The sequence below is a fragment of the Rana temporaria genome, chromosome 9, assembly GCF_905171775.1.
Source record: "Rana temporaria chromosome 9, aRanTem1.1, whole genome shotgun sequence".
In the NCBI taxonomy this organism is placed as follows: domain Eukaryota; kingdom Metazoa; phylum Chordata; class Amphibia; order Anura; family Ranidae; genus Rana; species Rana temporaria.
In genome coordinates, this window is record NC_053497.1 from 65,076,386 (window position 1) to 65,099,329 (window position 22,944).

General features: G+C 41.1%; 1 protein-coding gene across 6 annotated transcripts in view; it reads right to left on the minus strand.

Annotated features, from left to right (window-relative positions):
• LOC120913610 (kelch-like protein 13) overlaps positions 1–22,944 on the minus strand; it is a 114,185-nt gene that overhangs the window by 15,337 nt on the left and 75,904 nt on the right. For all 6 annotated transcript variants that reach the window (XM_040323685.1, XM_040323684.1, XM_040323683.1 and 3 more), the window contains one exon: positions 17,986–18,781. In XM_040323685.1, the coding sequence (XP_040179619.1) occupies positions 17,986–18,781 (796 nt within the window). The remainder of the gene's footprint in view (positions 1–17,985; positions 18,782–22,944) is intronic.

The window sequence follows — 22,944 nt, forward strand, 5'->3', positions numbered from 1 at the left end:
CATTAACATGTTCTGAGCGCTGGCAAGAGTCTATACATGATTTAGCGCTTAATGTACAAATATAGCATTCAGTGAGCGACAGAGGAAACGTGCGAAATAAAAATGTTCATTACAGAAGATGTGCCAAAGAGAAATAAACAATGGCATATTTGCTTTGAACATAAGGTTGCATCATACAACTGCTGCAGAAGTAAATTGTCAAGTAAGGCCCCTTTCACACGGGCAGATAGAATTCAGCTTTTAGCTGTGGATAGATCAAGTAATCTACCGCAGCAAAACTCAGACAAAGCTTTCCTATGGCCCCATTCACACACTGCATTTAGCAATGGTTTCGTTATGTGGGGTTTGGTGCAGTTAGAAAAAATAAATGTTACTGTGTCCAGGACCGATTTATTGCAGTGTACCATTTCACCTGCAGATAGCAGCGGCAACAAGGAAAGCAAAACAGGAAGCACATCAGAAATGGCAAGAACGTTTTAATGCAGCCACATGCAAGTGCAGGTAAACGCACAAATGCGACAGACCCTGGGGGGGGGGGGGGTGAGTGGGGGACTACTGCCTGCCACTGATGTTACCACTGTGTCATATACAGCGATCAGTGATAATACAATACACTATCACTGTACTAACACTGCCTGGAAAGGGGATAACATCAGTTTTTTATTCCCTCTGTATAAAGCCCATGTTGAATGTCAAGAGTGCCTTGGGCTTTAATTGGACACAACTGATCAGTAGGTCCCAACCATGAATATTGGCCAGAAATTGCCAAACAATAATTTGTATTGCCAATATTAGAGGTCGACCGATATATCGGTAAATTTTTGGCACTTTTTAATCGGCATCGGCAAAGGCCGATTTACTTCAGCGTGACTTGCATTGACTTCTATGATACAGAAGTCATTTACAAGTTGCCCGATATTTCCCGTGGAGCGACTTGTCTCTGGGCAGCCTGCCAAGTTTGAGAAAATAATACAATGTTGCTACTTATCAATGAACTGAACTCCGTGTGTAGAAGTTCTCAGTTTAACCATTTAACCACTTCAATACCGGGCTTTAAAACCCACCTCCATACCGGGACTATTCTGGCACTTCTCTCCTACATGTACAAATCATTCTTTTGCTAGAAAATTACTCAAAACCCCCAAACATTATATATATTTTTTTAGCAGACACCCTAGGAACGGTGTTTTCGCCAGGGCTGTGGAGTCAGAGTCGAGGAGTCAGAGTCGGGGGAGATTTTGGGTACCTGGAGTCGGAGTCAGCAAACAATGCACCGACTCCTACTAAATTTAGATTGGAATAAAAAAATAAAAAAATCAAGTTTAAATGTCCCAATTCACAAAAAGTTATAATTAATGACTTCTCTACTGTAAGAATAAAGACCAATGCATGCAGTGCCTCACGTAACCGCAAAACGAACACGTTAAGTGACCGTGAAGAAGCATGCTTTTCATGTGCTTCACTATATGGCACGCAACGCACAATTAGGAGCTGCAATACTTATACTTTCCATAGTGTTGTGTTCTGCTTTTACAGGGAACGCAGCGCCCATGGGTAACCTAGCCTCTCACTGATAAGGGATTAAGTAAATATGTTTTTTGCAGGACTAGAGAGTGAGACACTTGTATAAGTGAAGGGAATGGAGGGCCAATAGTTCAAGACTGAAGCTGTAAACCATTGGAAAAACTGCTGTAATTTAGCTAAGGCTATAAAAACTTGTAAACTCCGATTGTTAGCTTAAACTTTAAACATGACTATGGGATTCTCCTAGGAAAATCATGTTTTAGAATAAATGCCCCTTCCTTGATCCTCCCACTGCCCTATCTTCAGCAGCAGATAAGCACACAAAGGAGAAAGCAGCAGCCCAACTACCTCTCTATTATTTTTAGGGCTGAAAATAATCTTAAAGTCTGACTTAAGAGCCTCTATGAAAGAGGATCTGGCAGAGGCAATTCTCTTCCTTAGAACTCTACATTGAATTGATTTGCATTTGCTAAGCCTATAAACTACATTTCAAGATTAATATAAACCATTTCTAGGTTTTACAGATTTTGTTTTTGGTTCATTATAGATAAGCTTTGTTTTTGTTCTAAAACAACCAAATAATGTGGTTTGTATTTTTGAACTGGTAAAGATCCTGTTCCTGATGTTTATGCCTGCTGCTACTATCCAGCCACTTGATTGATTAATAAAAAAAAATTAATACAACTTTGTTTTCATTGTGTTTGTCTTTTGCTTAAAGTCCTGTGGTAGGTTGCGTTTCTTTCCCTCAAGGAATGTATAAAATACATTTGCATATTAATACAGAGGAGTCGGAAGTACATAAAAGTCGGAGTCGGAACATTTATCTACCGACTCCACAGCCCTGGTTTGCGCAATCATTTTTCAAGCACCTTTAAAAAAAAAAAAAAAATGGTTTCATGAATTAAAAAATAAAACAGTAAAGTTAGCCCAATTTGTTTGTAAAATATGAAATATGATGTTACGCCGAGTAAATAGATACCCAACATGTCATGCTTTAAATTTGTGCACACTCATGGAATGGCGCCAAACTTCGTTACTTAAAAATCTCCATAGGTGACGCTTTAAAATGTTTACAGGTTACATGTTTAGAGTTAGAGTTACAGAGGAGGTCTAGTGCTAGAATTGTTGCACACGCTCTAACGCACGCAGCGACACCTCACATGTGTGATTTGAACAACGTTTACATATGTGGGCGGGACTTACGTGTACTTTCGCTTATGAGCACGAGCTACCGGGAACAAGGGCGTTTTATTTATTTTTTACTTATTTTATTTTTTACTTATTTATTTTTTATACACTGGTTTTTACATTATTTTTTTTTCGATCACTTTTATTCCTATTACAAGGAATGTAAACATCCCTTGTAATAGGAATAGTGTGTGACATCTCTCCTCCAGGCTGGAAAGAATGAGATCGTTAAAGAAAATTCACAGATCTCATTCTTACTAGCCGTAATTGCGGTTTGTTTATTTACGGGTACCCGGGCGTGATGTCATCACATCGCGCCCGGGCCTCAGACGATCACCAGTCATCTCTATGCCTCCCATCTGGCGGACGGCGATCATCTCTCCAGGCCCCCGATGGCACGGGAGAGCCAGGAGAAGCACTGGATGGCGGCGGGAGGGTGGGATGTCCCCTCCCACCACCTATAAGAACGATCAAGCGGTGGAACCGCCGCTATGATCATTATTATGGTGCGCAGGATCGCCTCCGGAACAAAATGATATCTGAATGATGCCTCTAGGTGCAGGCATCATTCAGATATCCCCGCACAAAGTACAGGTCGGCATATGACGTCCACCCGGGATAATACCGTAGATCCCCTTTTTGGACGTCATATGACAGCATGCGGTTTTGAAGTGGTTAAAGACTAAATCTTTTCTGACACTGTTGCTTACAATTAAAAATCCTGTATTTTCTGCTAGAAAATCACTAATGCTGGCCATACACTCTACGAAAAATAGTCCGAACAAACTTTCGAAAAACGAACGTTCAGTCTTTAGCGCAAACGATATTGCCATCATGTAATGACCGATAAATCGATCAGTGGACATGAATAAAAAAAAAATTGGTTAATTTTTTTACATATACCTAGTGCAGAAAGTTTGGATGGGAAACACATTAACCTTCCGATTTATTGTTCATTTGGCAGAAAATTTCCAAACTTGTCCTTCATTTTTTCGGCTCAAAAACGTCCCAACGATTATCGATTTTGTGCCCAATAACGGTTTAACGTCCTGCCAGCGCACCGCCTCAGTGTGAAAGCACTTGGGCGTTCACACAGACTGCAGGGGAGCTGTTTTGCAGGCACTTTACAGGTGCTATTTTTAGCCTAAAAGCGCCTGCAAAACACCCCAGTGTGAAAGGGGTCCAACTGTTAGATTTTATGAGATGAAGGGGAATTTTTTTTTTTTTTTTTTTTTAAATCGGCCCAACATATCGGCCCAAAAAAAAAAAAAATTCGGCATCATATATCGGCCATCGTCCGCCGCAATTTCTAAATATCCGCATCGGCCAGAGAAAAACCCATATCGGTCGACCTCTAGCCAATATTACAGATGAAAAAAATATATGATCCATTCATAGACATTAGACAACCTTATAACCTCAACTACTAACCCTAAGTCTTATGCTGCGTACACACCATCACTTTATGTGATGGAAAAAAACAACATTTTCTGTGAAGTAAAAAACGACGTTTTTGAAACTTAAATTTTCAAAAACGACGTTGCCTACACACCATCGTTTTTTCACAATGCTCTAGCAAAGCGAGGTTACGTTCACCACTTTTTTCCATTGAAGCTCGCTTCATAACTAGCTTCTGGGCATGCACGGGTTTAAAAACGTTGTTTTAAATGTCGTTTTTTGCTACACACGGTCAATCTTTGTCGTTATTCACAAGACATAAAACACTGTTTTCCCCCACACACGGTCATTTAAATTGATGTTTTTTAAAAATGTCTTTTTTTCATCACATAAAGTGATGGTGTGTACGCGGCAATAAATGAAATATAGGTTTTGATGGACAAAACAAAAAGCTCTTAGGAGAAAAATGTGAAAAAAAGTCAGAGTCTACAATAAAAATGCACCCATGTAAAATGCTCCAGTTTTGGGGGTCAGAGTTTATAGAAGTACTTCAGCCAATTGAAAAAGCCACTGGGATGGGCAAAAAAATAAAAAATCGGATTTTTAAATGTTATGACAAAAATAAGAGCTGTAGCAGAGTAGCGATTGGTACTGGCAACCGGCCTTTATACAATAAAATTATAGCCATATATATAACATTATACAATAAAATTATAGCCATCAAATAACTTCCAGCTCCAAGAGGTCTTCTGTGGTAAAGGGCAACATGGACAAGGGTATTTCAGGACTAGACGGATGCTCAGAGGCGGCTCTCTAATTAGGCAGATTAGGCAGTTGCCTCGCGGCCTGCCTAATCTGCCCAACGTGTGTGTGGCAGTGGAGGAAATGTCCCACAGTTGGGGTCCCTACAGCCGTTCTTAACCACTTAACGCCCGCCGCACGACTATTTACGTCCGCAAAATGGCACGGACAGGCAGATGGGCGTATATATACGTCCTTGCCTTCTAGCGGGTGGGGGGTCCGATCGGAACCCCGTCCGCTGCGTGCGGCTTACCTCGGGGAGCCATCCGGGACGACGGCGCGGCTATTCGTTTATAGCCGCTCCGTCGCGATCGCTCCCCGGAGCTGAAGAACGGGGAGAGCCGTATGTAAACACGGCTTCCCAGTGATTCACTATGGCGGCTGCATCGATCGAGTGATCCCTTTTATAGGGAGACTCGATCGATGACGTCAGTCCTACAGCCACACCCCCTACAGTTGTAAACACACACTAGGTGAACCCTAACTCCTACAGCACCCCCAGTGGTTAACTCCCAAACTGCAACTGCCATTTTCACAATAAACAATGCAATTTAAATGCATTTTTTGCTGTGAAAATGACAATGGTCCCAAAAATGTGTCAAAATTGTCCGAAGTGTCCGCCATAATGTCGCAGTCACGAAAAAAAAAATCGCTGATCGCCGCCAATAGTAGTAAAAAAATTTTTTTTTATAAAAATGCAATAAAACTATACCCTATTTTGTAAACGCTATAAATTTTGCGCAAACCAATCGATAAACACTTATTGCGATTTTTTTTTACCAAAAATAGGTAGAAGAATACGTATCGGCCTAAACTGAGGAAAAAAAAATGTTTATATATATGTTTTTGGGGGATATTTATTACAGCAAAAAGTAAAAAATATTGAATTTTTTCCAAAATTGTCGCTCTATTTTTGTTTATAGCACAAAAAATAAAAACCGCAGAGGTGATCAAATATCACCAAAAGAAAGCTCTATTTGTGGGGAAAAAAGGACGATTTTAAATTGTAAAAGTTTGTCGGCATTCCACGAGCGGACGCAATTTTGAAGTGTGACATGTTGGGTATCAATTTACTCGGCGTAACATTATCTTTCACATTATAAAAAAAAAAAAATTGGGATAACTTTACTGTTGTCTTATTTTTTAATAAAAAAAAGTGATTTTTCCCCCCAAAAAGTGTGATTGTAAGACCTTGAGGCCGCGGGTGTGTATATATATATATATATGTGTGTGTGTATGTGTGTATATGTGTGTGTGTGTATATATATATATATATATATATATATATATATATATATATATATATATATATATATATATATATATATATATATATATATATGTGTGTATGTGTATATATATATATATATATATATATATATATATATATATATATATATATATATATATATATATATATATATATATATATATATATATATATATATATGTGTGTGTGTGTGTGTGTGTGTGTATATATATATATATATATATAGGATTTAAGACTCTTAATATTAATTTTACATACAACTAAATTCTATCGCTTTAATTATTTTTCCCATTTTGGACGTGAGTAGGGCCTCATGTCTAAGATTTGCCCAAGGCCTCACAAAGCCTAGAGCCGCCTCTGCGGATGCTGTCCTCCTCAGAGGGGGTAATCCGATAGACCAGGGGTCGACAATATCCGGGCGCCAGGTCGCATTGGCGACAAGAAATTGTGACCTGGCGCCCGCCAGTAATTGAGGCCACGGCTTTGCGGCCTACAAGGCCGCGGCCTCAATTATCGGCTGTGTCTCCGTGCGCCCCTACCTCCCTCGCCGCGCGATCGCGGTGGCCGCGGCTTTGCAGCCTTGTGAAGTCCCAAGCTCTTCGAAAGGTTCTGTGAGCGGGCGCAATCTGGTGGTGGCCGTTGGCATTACATTACATTGGCAATGGAGCAATTATAATGTGTGTCATTTTTCACTATTTTCACTGCCATCTCCTTCCCTCTAATTAGAACCCCCAAACAATATATATATTTTTTATTCCTACACCGTAGAGAATAAAATGGCGATCATTGCAATACTTTGTCACACCGTATTTGCGCAGCGTTCTTACAAGCGCACTTTTTTGGAGAAAAAATACACTTTTTTTTATTAAAAAAATAAGACAACAGTAAAGTTATCCCAATTTTTTTTTATATTGTGAATAGAGGAGGTCTAGAGCTAGTATTATTGCCTTTCGCTCTAACGATCGCGGCGATACCTCACGTGTGGTTTGAACACAGTTTACATATGCGGGCGCTACTCACGTATGTGTTCGCTTCTGTGCGCAAGCTCGTCGGGATGGGGCGCATTTTCTGGCTCCTAACTTTTTTAGCTGGCTCCTAGATTCCAAGCAAATTTGTCAAACCCTGCGATAGACACTACAAAAAGAAAATGGACGGCGCACGCACCTAGTGCATTACCAAAAACATTTATTGAATAATAAAATCAGTAAAAAGTGGTTACACACAAAATAGCAACCACCAATGAGCCATAAAGCCACACAATGTTGAGCAGTACGGACACATCTGCCATATCAAATCAAGTGGAATCAATCAAATCAAGTGGTACAAGCCGACGCGTCTCTGGGGGACACCCTCTTCCTCAGAGCCAAGCTACTCACAATATACATACAATTTTAATGCATCGATTTCATTATTACACAAAATGTATATAGACATAAACAGTGGCAATCTCTCTTCCAAAGGCTCAGTCAACTGGGCTTGGTCACTATTGGACCCAATTTGGCATTCTCAAATAATAAAAAAAAACTAACACTCTGGATGCCCTTGCGATTTGTGCAAGTGTGTATAAAAAAAAAAAAAAAAAAAAAGAAGATACGGTACATGGAGAGTTGACAAAATACAAGCAACAGCGCAATAAAGAAATCCCCAAGATATAAAGTGTATTTGAAAGACGTTGGAAGTCATAAAAAAAAACGTCACGTGGCTTCATCAGAGGTCCTCTGATGAAGCCACGTGACGTGGTGTAACATGTAAGGGACGGACTGATTTTTGAAGCAATACATCAGTAAGCTGTCATCAGCTGTTTCTTAGTTTCGTTTTCTTTGATCTTTTAAAATGCACTTGTTAGCGTTTTTACCAATAAATTAGCCTTGGTTTACTACACTATGGGAAGCTACCTTTTTTATTTCCCCATGCTGAGCACCACCGCTGCCAAATAGAAATCTGGAGCCTACAAACATTGGATTATACAGGACGCCCTGGACATCCACAGCTAGTTGCAGATTCAACAACACCCCTTGTGGATATCCATTTAATCAAGGCTTGATTACTACCTTGGGAAGGTAAGCGCATTGTGAGCCCACATTATTTGAAGATCCACATGAGAAGATTTTAAACATTTGTTTATCACTATTGGAGAAGTTTATATTTATTTTTGTCTTTATGGAACTTCCTACACTTTTATGCACGTATAAAGGCTGTATTGTTAGCCTATTATTCCAGGACTGATTTAGGCTTCATATTTATGTTTGCCTGCTGACTTTTGCAGCTATTTTTGTGCATACTTTTTTTTTTTTTTTTTTTTTCACTGGCCACTTGCTGGCTGAACGTTTTTATTCATTATTGATGTTTTTAATGTTTTTTAGCACTTTGTTTCAATTTTAGTTTATTATCAATGTTCACTGATTAACACTTTGATTACTTAGTCATATTCATTGCGCTCGTCACTTTACCTTTCAGCTCCTCTCTAGTGCCACTTACTCAGCCAGCTTTTTGTTGCCTTGTCCCAAATTTTAAAGACGTGTTGGTGGCATCAATTTAAACAAAAAAATCGTTTTTTCTTAAAAAGGTACATTTTCGCAGTTTGAACATGTGAAATTATTTATATTTTCTATTGTGAATAACATATGGGTTTAATGAGAGATTTGCAAATTATTGCATTCGGATTGTATGTAGATTTTACAAAGCATCCCAACTTGTTCTTTGGAAAACAGACTTGCTGGATCACCAGAAGAGAAGAAAGCAAGCCTGAAAATAATTCAGTCATCACATCCAAGAACTGGCAAGCTGCAGAATAAGAAATGTTTGCTTTGAGTTGAATACTGCTTTTAGGAGTGCTCAAGTCCATAATGGGGGTGGTATTGACACAACCCCAAATGATCCACAACAGCTCAAAAGTGATATGGTCCAGAAATATTTGAACAGAATAAAAGGTGGATAAAGCACCTGGACCATATGGCATCCACCCTTATATCCTAAAAGAATTAAGCTCTGTCACTTGAAACCACTTTTTCAAATTTTTAGGGACTTGTTAATGATTGGAATGGTAACACTGGTTTGGCTTAAGGCCAATGTGGTGCTGATATTTAAAAAGGGATCAAAGTCTTTACCAAGTAACTACCTGTTAGTTCAACTTCTACAGTCGGGAAGATACTGGAGAGTAGGGCTGCAACTAACTATTATTTTCATAATCGATTAGTTGGCCGATAATTGTTTTGATTAATCGGATAATAGTCTTAAAAAAAAAAAAATGAATAGCATTTTTAATTTTTTTTGGGCCAATTTGTTGTTGGGCAGATTACAAAACACAAATTGCTGCAAAAACACATTACATGGTTTTCTGCAGCTTCTCCATTGAAGTATATTGAACAAAATAGCACAGTTTTGCGTTAAAAAGTCCTTGCCTTTCCAAATACGCAGCAGCTGAAAAAAAAAATCATGGATGTGAATTAGGATGTTTAGAAACAGCCCGCTGGAATCCTGTCCGTCGGACATGTTCGGTCGTCTGTACAGACCTACCGTACATGTCCGAGCGGCCGCCATCCCTCGCATGCGTCGAATGACTGACGCATGCGTGGAAGCATTGAACTGCCAGGGCCGCGATCGTCGCGGCGACGGCTTTGTCGCCGCGTATCGAGTACGCGCGGATTTATGTATGATGGTGAGTACAGCCATCATACAGAAATCTCTGGGCAGACATGTACGCTGAAAACGGTCCGGCGGACCGGTTTCATCGTACATGTTTGCTCGTCTGTACGGGGCCTAAGGGGTTCCTATTTTTTACTGTGGGACAGTGAAAGTAATATTTACAGTAGAGATTTGCTTTATTGTACTATAAAGGGCCAATTTGAGTTTTTCTAACCCCATTATGTTACTGGCCGATTCATCGATTATGAAAATTGTAATCGATTAATTTCACCAGCAAGTGGAATGGGAAAGTTAACTGGTTTTGCAAATTAAAAAGACCCCATACAGAAGACCTTGGGATGAGTAGACTCTGGCTTCTCCAACGCCATAAGAAGGTGCTTACTGCATCAAAGTTAGCAATGGTATCCTTAAAGCGGAGTTCCACCCAAAAGTGGAACTTCTGCCTAATCCACTCCTTGCCCCCTTACATGCCACATTTGGCATGTCATATTTTTTTTTTGGGGGGGGGGGGATTTCAGGAGGAGTGGGACTTCCTGTCCCACTTCCACCTTCCGCCCAGGGACCGCCTAGGCGATAAGTCATATCGCCTACAGCGGCCCCTCCCTGTAGGCGATCGCCTGGGACATGTGACAGGTCCCAGGCGATCGCCTGACCAATCACAGTACGCATGCGCAGTGAGTGCCCGGCCATGAAGCCGAAAGCTGTCACGGCCGGGTGCCCGCATTAAGAATGAAGACGTCGCTTTACCGTGGAGCAGGCGAGTGTCCGTTTATTAAAAGCCAGCAGCTACACTTTTTGTAGCTGCTGAATTTTAACAAACATTGAAAAAGCCTGGAACTCCACTTTAACTGAATGAAATCACCGCTACAGTAATGTCTTTCTGATCAATCCCTCAAACATGTTCGGCTCGAAATCAAAGATCAAATCAGGAGGAGAGACTAAATGTAGACAGCTGTGATCACAGACGGACTCTAAAAAGGCCTAAGATTCTTCCAATGGATCCTGACAGAAAATTCCTCTCTAGGACAAAAAAAAACTAGAGACTGACTGACAGGCCAGCAGAATGGCCAAAGGTAGAGAGTCAGCCTGGAGGCAACCGTCTGGACAAAAGGGCCCTATGTGGATAAACTACCACCCTCATTGAAGCTATAAGGAGCCAGAGATAGCAAGGCCATCTGACCCTTTTCCTTAGTGATCAGCATCCCAGTACTGGAACTAGCGACCTTAAATACTATGTAGAGGGAGGGAAAGCACTTTTGCATCAAGCACTGCAGGCTGCTGTGAACCCAAGTACCACAGTGAGACAGCTGTGCATATGCAGAGGCCCAGAAGCAGTTTTCAGTCAGGTGGTGTGCCTAAAATGAAGAAGACAGGGAATGCAGTAACCCACTTGAAAATGAGGGGACTGACAATTCAAAAGGATGCACAGGCATACTAGGTTGCTGTAGGGAAAGTTCACATAGACACAGAGCCAATACCGATGCGTGCCAGGACAGATCAAAATGAAATGGCACCAAAAAACTTAAAATTAAACCAGTGCTCCTGGCTTTAAGCCGCAGATACTAGAGAGCTGGTCAGCAGCCCAACCCCACACCCCAAAATACTTTGGAAAGGCTAATAGCACCCTGGGCATAAATGTTTAAAGGGCTCCCATCCCGTACCAGCCACTAAAAACTTCATGCAGGCAGGATTAGAACGGGTCAGACCCCATCCTGGCTAAGCCCTTCCATGGTGGCAGACCATGGCACCCCGAAGCTTACTCTACATGTTGCACTACATACTAAAGAGGGGCCTACAGCAGCATACAGTGCAACCAGCAACATAACAGGTTGGCCATATTTTTTCTATCCAAGGCTTCAAGGTATGGTCCTGAAAACATAACAGAGAATTCAACCAATCCAAAAGCTGCAGAAGGAGCCACATCTATGATGCAGCCAGGGAACACGACAAAGTTAACAGAGAAAAAAAAACCCTATAAGAAAAGAGGTAAGCTTCTCCCAGTAAAGAGAGATCCAGAATAAAAAAAGGCTATTTAGTACCCTTTTCCAATTTAGTTTATTTTTGTTTCTAGAGCCTAAATTTAACAGATTTCATAGCTAAGCTCCCCGTAATAACTTGCAAAACAACAATAACTAAGGCCGTCTCTCTAGAGTGGAATGGCAGTAAGCATCGTTGATCCATGAATCTGAGCATTTTGTTCCTCATGACTGACTGGGAGAGACCATTTGTCAAAAAGTAGACTGACTGATTGCATTTAACAAGAGTTAAAATAGGTGTTTATTACACTGTAGCCAACAATTCTCCAACAATCACGATAACAATGTCAGTTTATGACACATGTTGAATCAGCTACCTAATAGCTGCTTGTCGGTTAATCATAGCCCAATTTTAACTTCATCATTCAGAACATTCACACATACCGACAGCTAAGAACCAAGTGCTGCCCTGATAATACACAAAAAGGTGCGACAAGCTGGAGACTTTATAGTGCAGCAAATTAGTATAACTATATGTAGAAATGCATTACTTATTTTTTAGACCTTTTGATGTTTACATGCGCTAAAACTAAAATGAACTACAAAAACCATTGCAAGAATTATTGGAAAGACAAACTAAAAAGTAAAAGAGCAAAGTCACTTTAAATCTATTTTGATTGTCTTAGAGTAAGACTTTAAAGCTAAACTAAAGCTGCCAATAAATACCACCTCACTAGTGATATTGATTTGCCAGTTCTGGATCAAGTACCTCCTGCGTCATGCTTAATTAGTTTCAAGGATACGTTTATTGATACAGAGTACTTGCACTGTATTGCGATATCCGATACTAGGGTTGTCCCGATACCACTTTTTTAGGACCGAGTACAAGTACCGATACTTTTTTTCAAGTAGTCGCCGATACCGAATACCGATACTTTTTTTAAATGTGTCCCCAAATGCAGCCATGTCCCCCCCATATGCAGCCATGTCCCTCACATATGCAGCCATGTCCCTCTAGCCATGTCCCTCACATATGCAGCCATGTCCCTCTAGCCATGTCCCTCACATATGCAGCCATGTCCCTCACATATGCAGCAATGTCCCTCTAGCCATGTCCCTCACATATGCAGCCATGTCCCTCTAGCCATGTCCCTCACATATGCAGCCATGTCCCTCACATATGCAGCAATGTCCCTCTAGCCATGTCCCTCACATATGCAGCAATGTCCCTCTAGCCATGTCCCTCGATGCGGCGGCAGCGGCGGGGGGGAAAGGGGGGGGAAAGTATTCTATTTAGGTATCGGGGGTATTTGCGCGAGTACGAGTACTCCCGCAAATACTCGGTATCGGTACCGATACCGATACTGGTATCGGTATCTGGACAACCCTATCCGATACCAATACTTTTGCAGTGCGATTTGAGCACATACAAAATAAATGGGCTCAAATCACACTGCAAATTTTTTTCGCACGCGGTTTCCCCCATGGCTTCTGTGCGATCCCAGTACGGAAAGACAGGGAAGCGCCATCTAGGAAGTGCAGCAATGGACAGTTTATTAAAAATTCTTATTTGTCATAACTCATATATGTTAAAAGTACATATTATATCTTGCATGTCAAATCCAAAACCACGGCCACTTGCGGTAATCACAGGGCTGGAGATGTGTAGGCGATGTTCCCCCAAGCTGACATCACTTCCACCCTATACCCACAAGGTATTTCTTCCAGCCCTGGGGACACCGCAAGCAGCTGTGGTTTTGGGCTTGACATATCTACTTTTAACATGTGACTTTTAATGATTTTTTTTTATAAACTGTCTGTATGCCCACTGCTGCACTATAGTTGGCGATTCCCTATCTTTCTATGTTAGGATCACACAGGAGCGATTGGGGAAACTGCATCCAATCCAGATAAGAATCGCTCCGCATTCCTGTTCAAATCACATTTGATGATTGGCAGTGCGATTAAAGCCCATTCATTTATGGGCTCAAATCGTACCGCAAAAGGCTTCCATCAGTGCTCGGTATCGGCGAGCATTTGACCGAAAGTATTGGCACTCACAGGTAAAAAAATAAATAAAAATTGTATCGGTGCAACCCTAATAAAATCGTACACCGTATGGCACATGAGCAGCTCTGTGTACATTCTAAAAAGGTTTGCGAACAGGAAGATGAATAGCTTCTTTTGCAGAAAAGGCGAGCAGGAATGATGTAGGTAAAGACCTACAATCGAGTTGATTTGCTAAAACTGGAGAGTACGAACTCTGGTGCAGCTGTACATGGTAGCCAATCAGCTTTTAAATAAAGCTTTCACAATAAAACCTGGAAACCGATAATATGCAGAGCTGCACCAGAGTTTGCACTCTCCAGCTTTAGTAAAGCAACCGGATAGTAGGTCTTACTGTGCAAAAATTAAAATCATTCCTGCTCGCAATTTTTTTTTTTTTATGAGCTAAAGGTTTTGTATTTGTTTGGTCTGAGACTTTGGCCAGGAAATCTCCTTTAACTATTGGGGCAGCTTTAACAGGTAGACCTTCAATGTTCAACTGAGCTTCAGGCTTTTTCACCCAGAGGGAATGTCATACTTGTGCACCCTCTAAAACATGGCTTATCAAACCTGTTGAGCATAGGTTGCCTAATCAATGCCTGAACATCAAACAATTCCCTAAGCTCTTAAAATAGAGCTTAGGGAATTGGGGGAGTCTGGGATGCACCCAGATGTCTGACCGCAGCTGCCACAACTTCTGAGCATGCTGCTGAGAGCCTGCACCAGCTGCTTCAGCTCCCTTCAACAGCCACGATTCCCTGCTGGGGAGGCAGAGCAGAGAGCCGTTGACGGACAATAAAAGAAACAAGAAGAAAAGCACCTGAGTATTCTGTTTTTAATATTTAAGATTGAAATGTATCCAGCACTTACATCATAATAATAATGGTGAAGTCCAGGAAGCTGGTGTAGACCTTTGCTGGCAGTCAGTGGAGCCAGGATCGAGAGATGTGTGAACCAGACTTCTGCAGCCGCTCGGAGTCGGGGGGAGCCGACTGTATCCGGGGTGATGAAAGGCTGCTGGGCTGGAATCTCATGTGCTGGCGTGTGACGTCAGCCCAAGGGGACCATGACGCGTTTCAGAGCATGCGCAAGTCGGGAGACAGACATGCGCGCTCTTTTCTCAAGTGTAGCACTTGAGAAAAGAGCGTGCACATGTCTGTTCCCCGACTTGCGCATGCTCTGAAACACGTCGTGGTCCCCTTCGGCTCCCGTCCAGCTGACGTCACACGCCAGCACATGAGATTCCAGCCCAGCAGCCTTTCATTACCACGGATACAGTCGGCTCCCCCCGGCTCCGAGCAGCTGCAGAAGTCTGGTTCAGATGCACATATCTCTCGATACTGGCTCGACTGCCAGCTTCCCGGACTTCACCATTATTATTATGCTGTAAGTGCTGGATACATTTCAAACTTGAATATTAAAAACAGAATACTCAGAGGTGCTTTTCTTCTTTTTTCTTTTCTTGCATATTTTGAGCTCTGGAGAGCTGCCCTGAGCACCTGTAAACCATCTACACTGGCTGTATATAGCCACCAGCACTAGCCTAAGGGCACTCTGCTTGGACTGAATCCTAATTGGACTATTAATTTATGGACTATTAGACCATACACGCAGCCGTTGTGGTTCTTATCCTATTTTTATCACTAATTATATAGAACCTTTCCTTATAATTGATTGTTTGTGCAGACACCCTGAGCGCTGTAATCCATTGTTATGTTGACGGACAATGGTCTTGAGTGAGCAGAGAACTCACTCAAGACCGGGAAATGAGAAATCAACAGCCTTTAATCACTTATCTCGGTCTTAGACGCAGAGGGAACAGAGGCAGCACTGGATCGATGCTGCAACCACCAAGGTGAGTATCCAGGTTTTTTTTTTTATCCAGAATTTCTTTGATGGTGCAAGGAAATATCAGCCCAAAAGCTAGATTACCTTTCCTTATTATATGATACTTGGCTTTTGGATTTGCCTGGCCCTTTTAACGTAAACCTACATGCAAAATGTTAATAAAAACTATGCTTTACCGAACTTCTCCCCGGCATTAGAGATCTCACCGACCAGGTGCCTGGGCCTTCACTTGAGCTTCGTTCACATCTGTGCGTTCCTGAATCACGGGCGGAATTGACGCGATTTTGACACTATTTCGAAAATTGCGGCATGCCTGTGCGATCCCTGTCACTTTCAATGGCACCTGATAGAGGTGTGATGTTGCTACGATTGTTGCCGGACAAATTGCTGTAAAATCGTACAATCAAAAACGCGGGACACCTGTCAAATCGCGCGATTCCGGCAGCGATTCGGAAAGCTCGGACATCACTGAGCCTTGAGCTTTTTTATGTATCTATCTCGGCAAAATTGTTAACATGGCTTTATGCTAGCGATTAGGTTTAAGTAAGGGTAATTTTAATGCATAACTCCAGGTTATGTGGAGAAAAAAAAATCCCCATGTAGTTAAAACTACTTACACTGCAAGAAATTTAACAAACTTTATTGCAGATTCATACCTCTGTCTTCTGAAAATACTGTTGTTAGTTTCATAAAATTCCTTCTCTAAAGGATTTCCAAACTGGAAGGACAGCCTTCCCAGAGAGCCAATTACACAGGAAAGAAATTGGACTTCTTGGTGGTATTCTGTGCACCAAGGTGTATGAAAAGTTTGAAGGTCACCATACAGGAAGGAAGCATCATTTGACATTTTTGCAGACTGAAATGATGATCATTTTAGTAATTAACCACTGCAACCCCGGAAGATTTGGCTGTTCAATGACACGGGCATTTTTTGTAATACGGCACTGCGTCACTTTAACTGACAATTGCGCGGTCATGCGACTCTGTACCCAAACATAATTCATGTCCTTACTCACTCAGAAGGGTAAAGAAGAATTTCCAAGGCATTAGATATACCATGAAAAACAGTGAAGACAGTCATCAAGTGGAGAAATAAAATGGCACAACAGTGACATTACCAAGAACTGGATGTCCCTCCAAAATTGATGAAATGACGAGAAGAAAACTGGTCAGGAAGGCTGCCAAGAGGCCTAGAGCAACATTTAAGGAGCTTTAGGAATATCTGCTAAGGACTGGCTGTCTGGTACATGTGACAACAATCTGCTGTATTCTTCATATGTCTGGGCTTGGGGATAAAGTGGCAATTGAACAAAGAAAAACATGCAAGCCCGGCAAAATTTTGCAAAAACACATCTGAAGTCTCCCCAAAGCATGTGGGAAAAAGTGCTATGGTCTGATGAAACCAAGGTTCAACTTTTTGGCCATATTTCCAAGAGATACGTTTGGCACAAAAACACTGCACATCACCAAAAAAACACCATACCCACAGTGAAGCATGGCGATGGCAGCATAATGCTTTGGGGCCGTTTTTCTTTAGCTGGAACAGGGGCCTTAGTCAAGGTAGAGGGAATTGTGTTTTGTGCCACAGTCAATAGTGGCACAAAACCTTCAGACTTCTGCTAGAAATCTGAACATGAAGAGGAAGAGGAACTTCATCTTACAGCATAACAACCCAAAGCATACATCCAAATCAAGAGAGGAATGGCTTCATCAGAAGATTAAAGTTTTGGAAAGGCCCAGCCAGAGCCCAGACCGGAATCTTATTTAATATCTGTGGGGTGATCTGAAGAGGACTGTGCACAGAAGATGCCCTCGCAATCTGACAGATTTGTAGTGTTCTAATAAAATCAAAAAAGGTGCTTCAACAAAGTATTCATTCAGTTTAAGGGTGTGCACACTTATGCAACCATATTATTTTAGTTTTTTGTTTTTTTTACTTCCCTCCACCTAAAAGATTTCAGTTTAAGTATTCAACCGAGTTGTACAGTTTATAGGTCACATTAAAAAAAAAAAAGTGGAAAAAGTTCTTTATCTCTTTTTACATCACAGAAACCTAACATTTTAACAGGGGTGTGTAGAGGGACACACACACACACACACACACACACACACTATATAGTGGAATTTACTTTTAAGTTTCCTGTGACACTGGAAAAATGTAACCTCTTTAAAGCAAGCCAACTTTGCAATTACTTTTCAATAAAGAACTGGAAGTCAACAACAGCCTGTTTACATCAAGTCACACTATATATGTTAACACAAAGAGAAAAAAATATATTCCAGTCTCACCAAGTTCACCAGCTGCATTGCGGCCGCCAACTGCATACAGATGACCTTTCAGGGCACTTAGGTGGAAAAAGGTACGTTTTTCATTCAAAGAAGCCACTTGCATCCACTTGTTGTAGCGCGGGTCAAATCGAAACACAGTATCCACAGCGGTTTTTCCTTTTGTGTCATAATTACTTTGGCCACCGACCACATAAAGAAAATTGCCAATGACTGCTATTCCATGCTGGTACCGGGGAGCATCCATGGGAGCTAAGGATTTCCATTCATGTCCCTTCTCATCGTACATCCGCAGCTCTTTGCTAACCACCAGCTGCTGCCTTAAAACTCCTCCCAATGTCACCAAGTGGGCGTTATCTGAGCGAATGGCAGTTCTTTCAGATTGCATGACTGGCTGCATGTACGGCATCATTTGGTAATTGCTAGCTTCCAAAAGCAAATTAACACAAGTGTTGTCAGTTCTCATAAAGTCAACTGTTTGGATATGATTTATAAGGTCTTGTGGCGTCATGAGGGGAAATCGAATGTTCTTCATAAGTTTTGCAGCATATTCCATACGTGAATCTTCGTAACGCAGCCAACGGCATGCCGCTTTGAAAAGTTCAAGCTCGCTACATTGCTTAAGGCTATTACTAGAAAGCACAAAGGCAAGTCGTTCAAATGGGAGCTTCACAAACTCCCCAGTAGTTAATAAGGGTGGGAAATTTTTCAAAATAAAGTTATTGACATATTTATCGACTTCAGTGAGATTGTAGGTGTTTGCAATTCGTCCAACCTCTACACAGTTCTCCAGAGTGACCTAAAACAAAGAAAGTACATTTTACAAGTGAGAAGACATCACAATGATAAGATTGTCCCTTTAGTCCCTTACAGAAATGGACTTCCAGATAAGAAAAATAAACGCACATTAAATAATAATTTCCAGATATGCATTGTGGTGTCCCAGAAGTCTTTTGAGAAGCATACAGCGTCAGGTTGGGATGGGTTAATGAATGGACAGTTAAGAGCACTCTGACAAAGATGCAGCATTTCCTGCATATTAGCAGTTTGACTAAAGTTAAATTAATTCTTGCCTTGAATTAGTTTTAATCTTGTCATATTGCCAAGAATGGTTTTGGTCAGTAGTAGACAAAGTAGAGAAAAATTACAGCATATTTATTGTGAACACATATTTTGAGCTATTATTGCAGAGTTGTTTTTCCCCCTGTTACAGACATCTATACAGTACATAAATTCCACTTGTATATTTTTCCTACTGTACTGCATTTTCAAAATAACCACTAGAGGGAGGCCGTCCATTTAACCCAGGCATGTCCAAAGTCTGACCCATGGGCAAATTGCGGCCCGCGGTCCGGTTTCAAAGGTATCAAAATAACACACCCAAGCTCATCCTTAAACTCTTCAGCACACATAGCCACAAAGGCAAGAGAATTCTTTTTGGGCAGTGTATTAGTTTGCATTTAATTTTAATGGTTCAAAAAATGTCAGGCAAAATGGTCAGCCCTCACGCATGTTCACTTCATCAAATGTGGCCCTCTTTGAAAAAAGTTTGGACACCCCTGATTTAACCTGCCTGCTGACATATCAGCTACACACAGCTGACTGAGACTGGTCAGTGATAAAGCAGTAACCATTATACACTGCAAAACAAAAAGCAGCAGCTTACTGATGCTTCACCATCTACATACCCAATTATAAAACTATTAACAGATTTTTGCCTCAAGCAGACATAATTTTACACAATCAAAATAATAATGAAAACACCTATTCATGGTTTAATAGAGCCATAGTTGAATTGAAGACTTCACTCTTGGGCGCTACTCACTTTCCCATGCTTGCAAGTCTAGAGCTCTTCTTCCTGGCACATCCATTGTACATCTAAAATACAATTCTTCCAAAAACGGCTGCAATTCATTTTATCTATGAGACTAACATTATTCCTGGCTGAATGTACTATTCCTCTGAATGCTTTTGATTCCTTTGTATTGCTGTATACTATACAATTATACTTCTATGATACTAGAAGACCTAAAAAAAATAGGTATTCGAAACTAGGAAAATACATTGAGCTTAACACTATAACATTCAATTATTTTCCATGTATTTTACTACTAGCAGAAACTGATATACAGCTTTGCTCTTACCAAACCAATCTTTTCCAGGTCAATGTCCCATGTACATTGAGAACATAAAATCGACAAATCAAGCATTGTGCAATAAAATGCACATTTACAAGCAGCAGTCAATGAACTGAATCAATTCAGACATCAACCTATGTAACAGACATACTATGAACAACTACAGAAACCACTTCACTCAACAAAAGGCATTCATAAACATGTTTGTGTACAGTGCTCAGCGCAGGTTGACTTGATTTGTTCATTAGTGTAATAATTGCATTTAGTGGTTAAAGTAGGAGAATTTTAGGTTCAGCAGTTAGGGTTAGGGAAGTGTTTTATTGCGGTCTGGTTCCTACTGGAAGAGATTTCCACCATATTTCTGATGGGTGTTGGCAGAAAAAGCAATAAAACCTCTCAGCTTTACCTTCTCCATCCAAGCCCAGGTTCACACCGACTGCGGGAATTAAATCGTGCCAGTTCAGCTGAACTCACGCAATTTCCATCCCGTATGTCCCGTATGTCAGTCCCGACTTCGGGGGCAGTTTCAGAGACATCTGTGCAGGTTCCACAGATGTAAATTTAAAAATCGCACCCCGAAATTGCCAAAAGTAGAACTGAAACTACTTTTGGGAATCGGTGTGGCAACACACAGATTCGGAGGCTGCCGGCAAATGCCGCCAATTTATGTCAAATCGCATCAATGTGAACCAGGGCTAAAGCTCAGAAAAAAAAAAGTATTTAGCTGGATTTTAGGGTTAAGGTTAGGATCCAGAAGAGAAGTTAAAGTGATGTTTGGGTACACATTTTTTGCCTAGTTACAGTGATATCGGCTAGCTTGTGTATCCCACGCAGAGAAGCTGCCCTGCTGCTTAGTAAATACAGGTGGTCGTTCACTCAGCACGGGTGCAATTCAGAGAACACTTTCTCAACTAATGCAGAGTTTGCTGATTGGATAAGGAGGAGAGGCAGGGCAGCAACCTCATCGAGAGAAACCTTTGCATTTATTGCAAAAATACAAGGTGTTCTTTGAATGGAGCCAGTATCAAGCCAACAACCTCTTTTGTTCAACTAAGCAGCAGGACAGGTGCTCTGCATTGAATCCGGAAGCTAGCAGCGATCACTGTAGTAGTGATGCCTACAACATGATTTCCAGCTTCCACAGTGATTGGCCAGGAACACATGCATACCCAACACTGGTCCAAGCTGGACAAATTTAGCTATGCAAAAAATGCATACCTAAACTTCAGCCTTATGCAACGGGCACATTTTAGAGGTTCCACTAAAGTAGAATCCATGCCTAACCCCAAACTTTCTTTAAAAATATCCCTCCCTACTAATACAAAATCCAACTAAGGCCTCACGCACACTGGGTGTTAAAAATGGACATTTGAAGCTTTTCCTGCTCCTAAATGCCCCTTGTACACACGCTTTGATTTTCGGACGACAGAACATCTGATTTTTGTGGCATGCTAGTCTCATGTTAAAAGTGAAGAGGTTATTAACAATAGGAGAATTTTCATTTGACAGAATACAACGTCAGAAGTGACGCAACATATTGGATAGTTCTGTATGTATTCTTTAGTTTCTGTGCATGCGTAGTCTTGCTCTTACGATTTTATTTCGTACGAAAACCATACTAAAATAAATGAAAAATCAGACGTTGAGTTCACATCTGCCAAAAATGTTATAGTCTGCACATTCAACTTTTGCCTGACTAAAAAGGTCAAATCGGCTGTCGAAAGCACCGTACTAATAGTAAGATTTGCGGATGATTGGTAGTCGTAACACAATTGACGTCCGAAAAGCAAGAAAAAAAAAAAAAAGGTTGTGTACGGGCCTTTAGCCTTTGTGTCCATTTACATTTAGAGGCATTTAGAGAACGAAACAATACATACAATTATATTCCGGTCAATAAAATGAACGAACAGCCAAAGCATTTTCAAAACACTACATTAGCCAGGTCTTTAATGCTGCTTTTCTCCTGCCAGGAGAAAAAGGCATTCAGAAGAGCTGGGTGAATTCCCAGTGTGTATGAGGTCCAACCTGAGTAAAAGATGTATACACCAGGGGTTGACAAATTTGCTTGGAATCTAGGAGCCAGGTAAAAAAGTTAGGAGCCAGAAAACGCGCCCCCGTCCCGACGAGCTTGCGCGCAGAAGCGAACACATACGTGAGCAGCCTCCGCATATGTAAACGGTGTTCAAACCACACGTGAGGTATCGCCGCGATTGGTAGAGCGAGAGCAATAATTCTAGCCCTAGACCTCCTCTGTAACTCAAAACATGCAACCTGTAGATTTTTTTTAAACGTCGCCTATGAAGATTTTAAAGGGTAAAAGTTTGTCGGCATTCCACGAGCGGACGCAATTTTGAAGCGTGACATGTTGGGTATGAATTTACTCGGCGTAACATTATCTTTCATAATATAAAAAAAAATGGGGATAACTTTACTGGTGTCTTATTTTTTAATGAAAAAAAGTGTAATTTTTTCAAAAAAAAAAGTGCGCTTGTAAGACCGCTGCGCAAATACGGCGTGACAGAAAGTATTGCAACGATCGCCATTTTATTCTCTAGGGTGTTAGGATAAAAAAATATATATAATGTTTGGGGGTTCTAATTAGAGGGAAGAAGATGGCAGTGAAAATAGTGAAAAACAACATTAGAATTGCTGTTTAACTTGTAATGCTTAACTTGTAATACCAACGGCCACCACCAGATGGCGCCAGCTCACATCTGGTGGTAATAACTTGTAATACCAACGGCTCACCACCAGATGGCCCCAGCTCAAAAAACAAACAAAAAAAAAAAAAAACATTTTTTTTTTTTTTTTGTCCCCTTCCAAT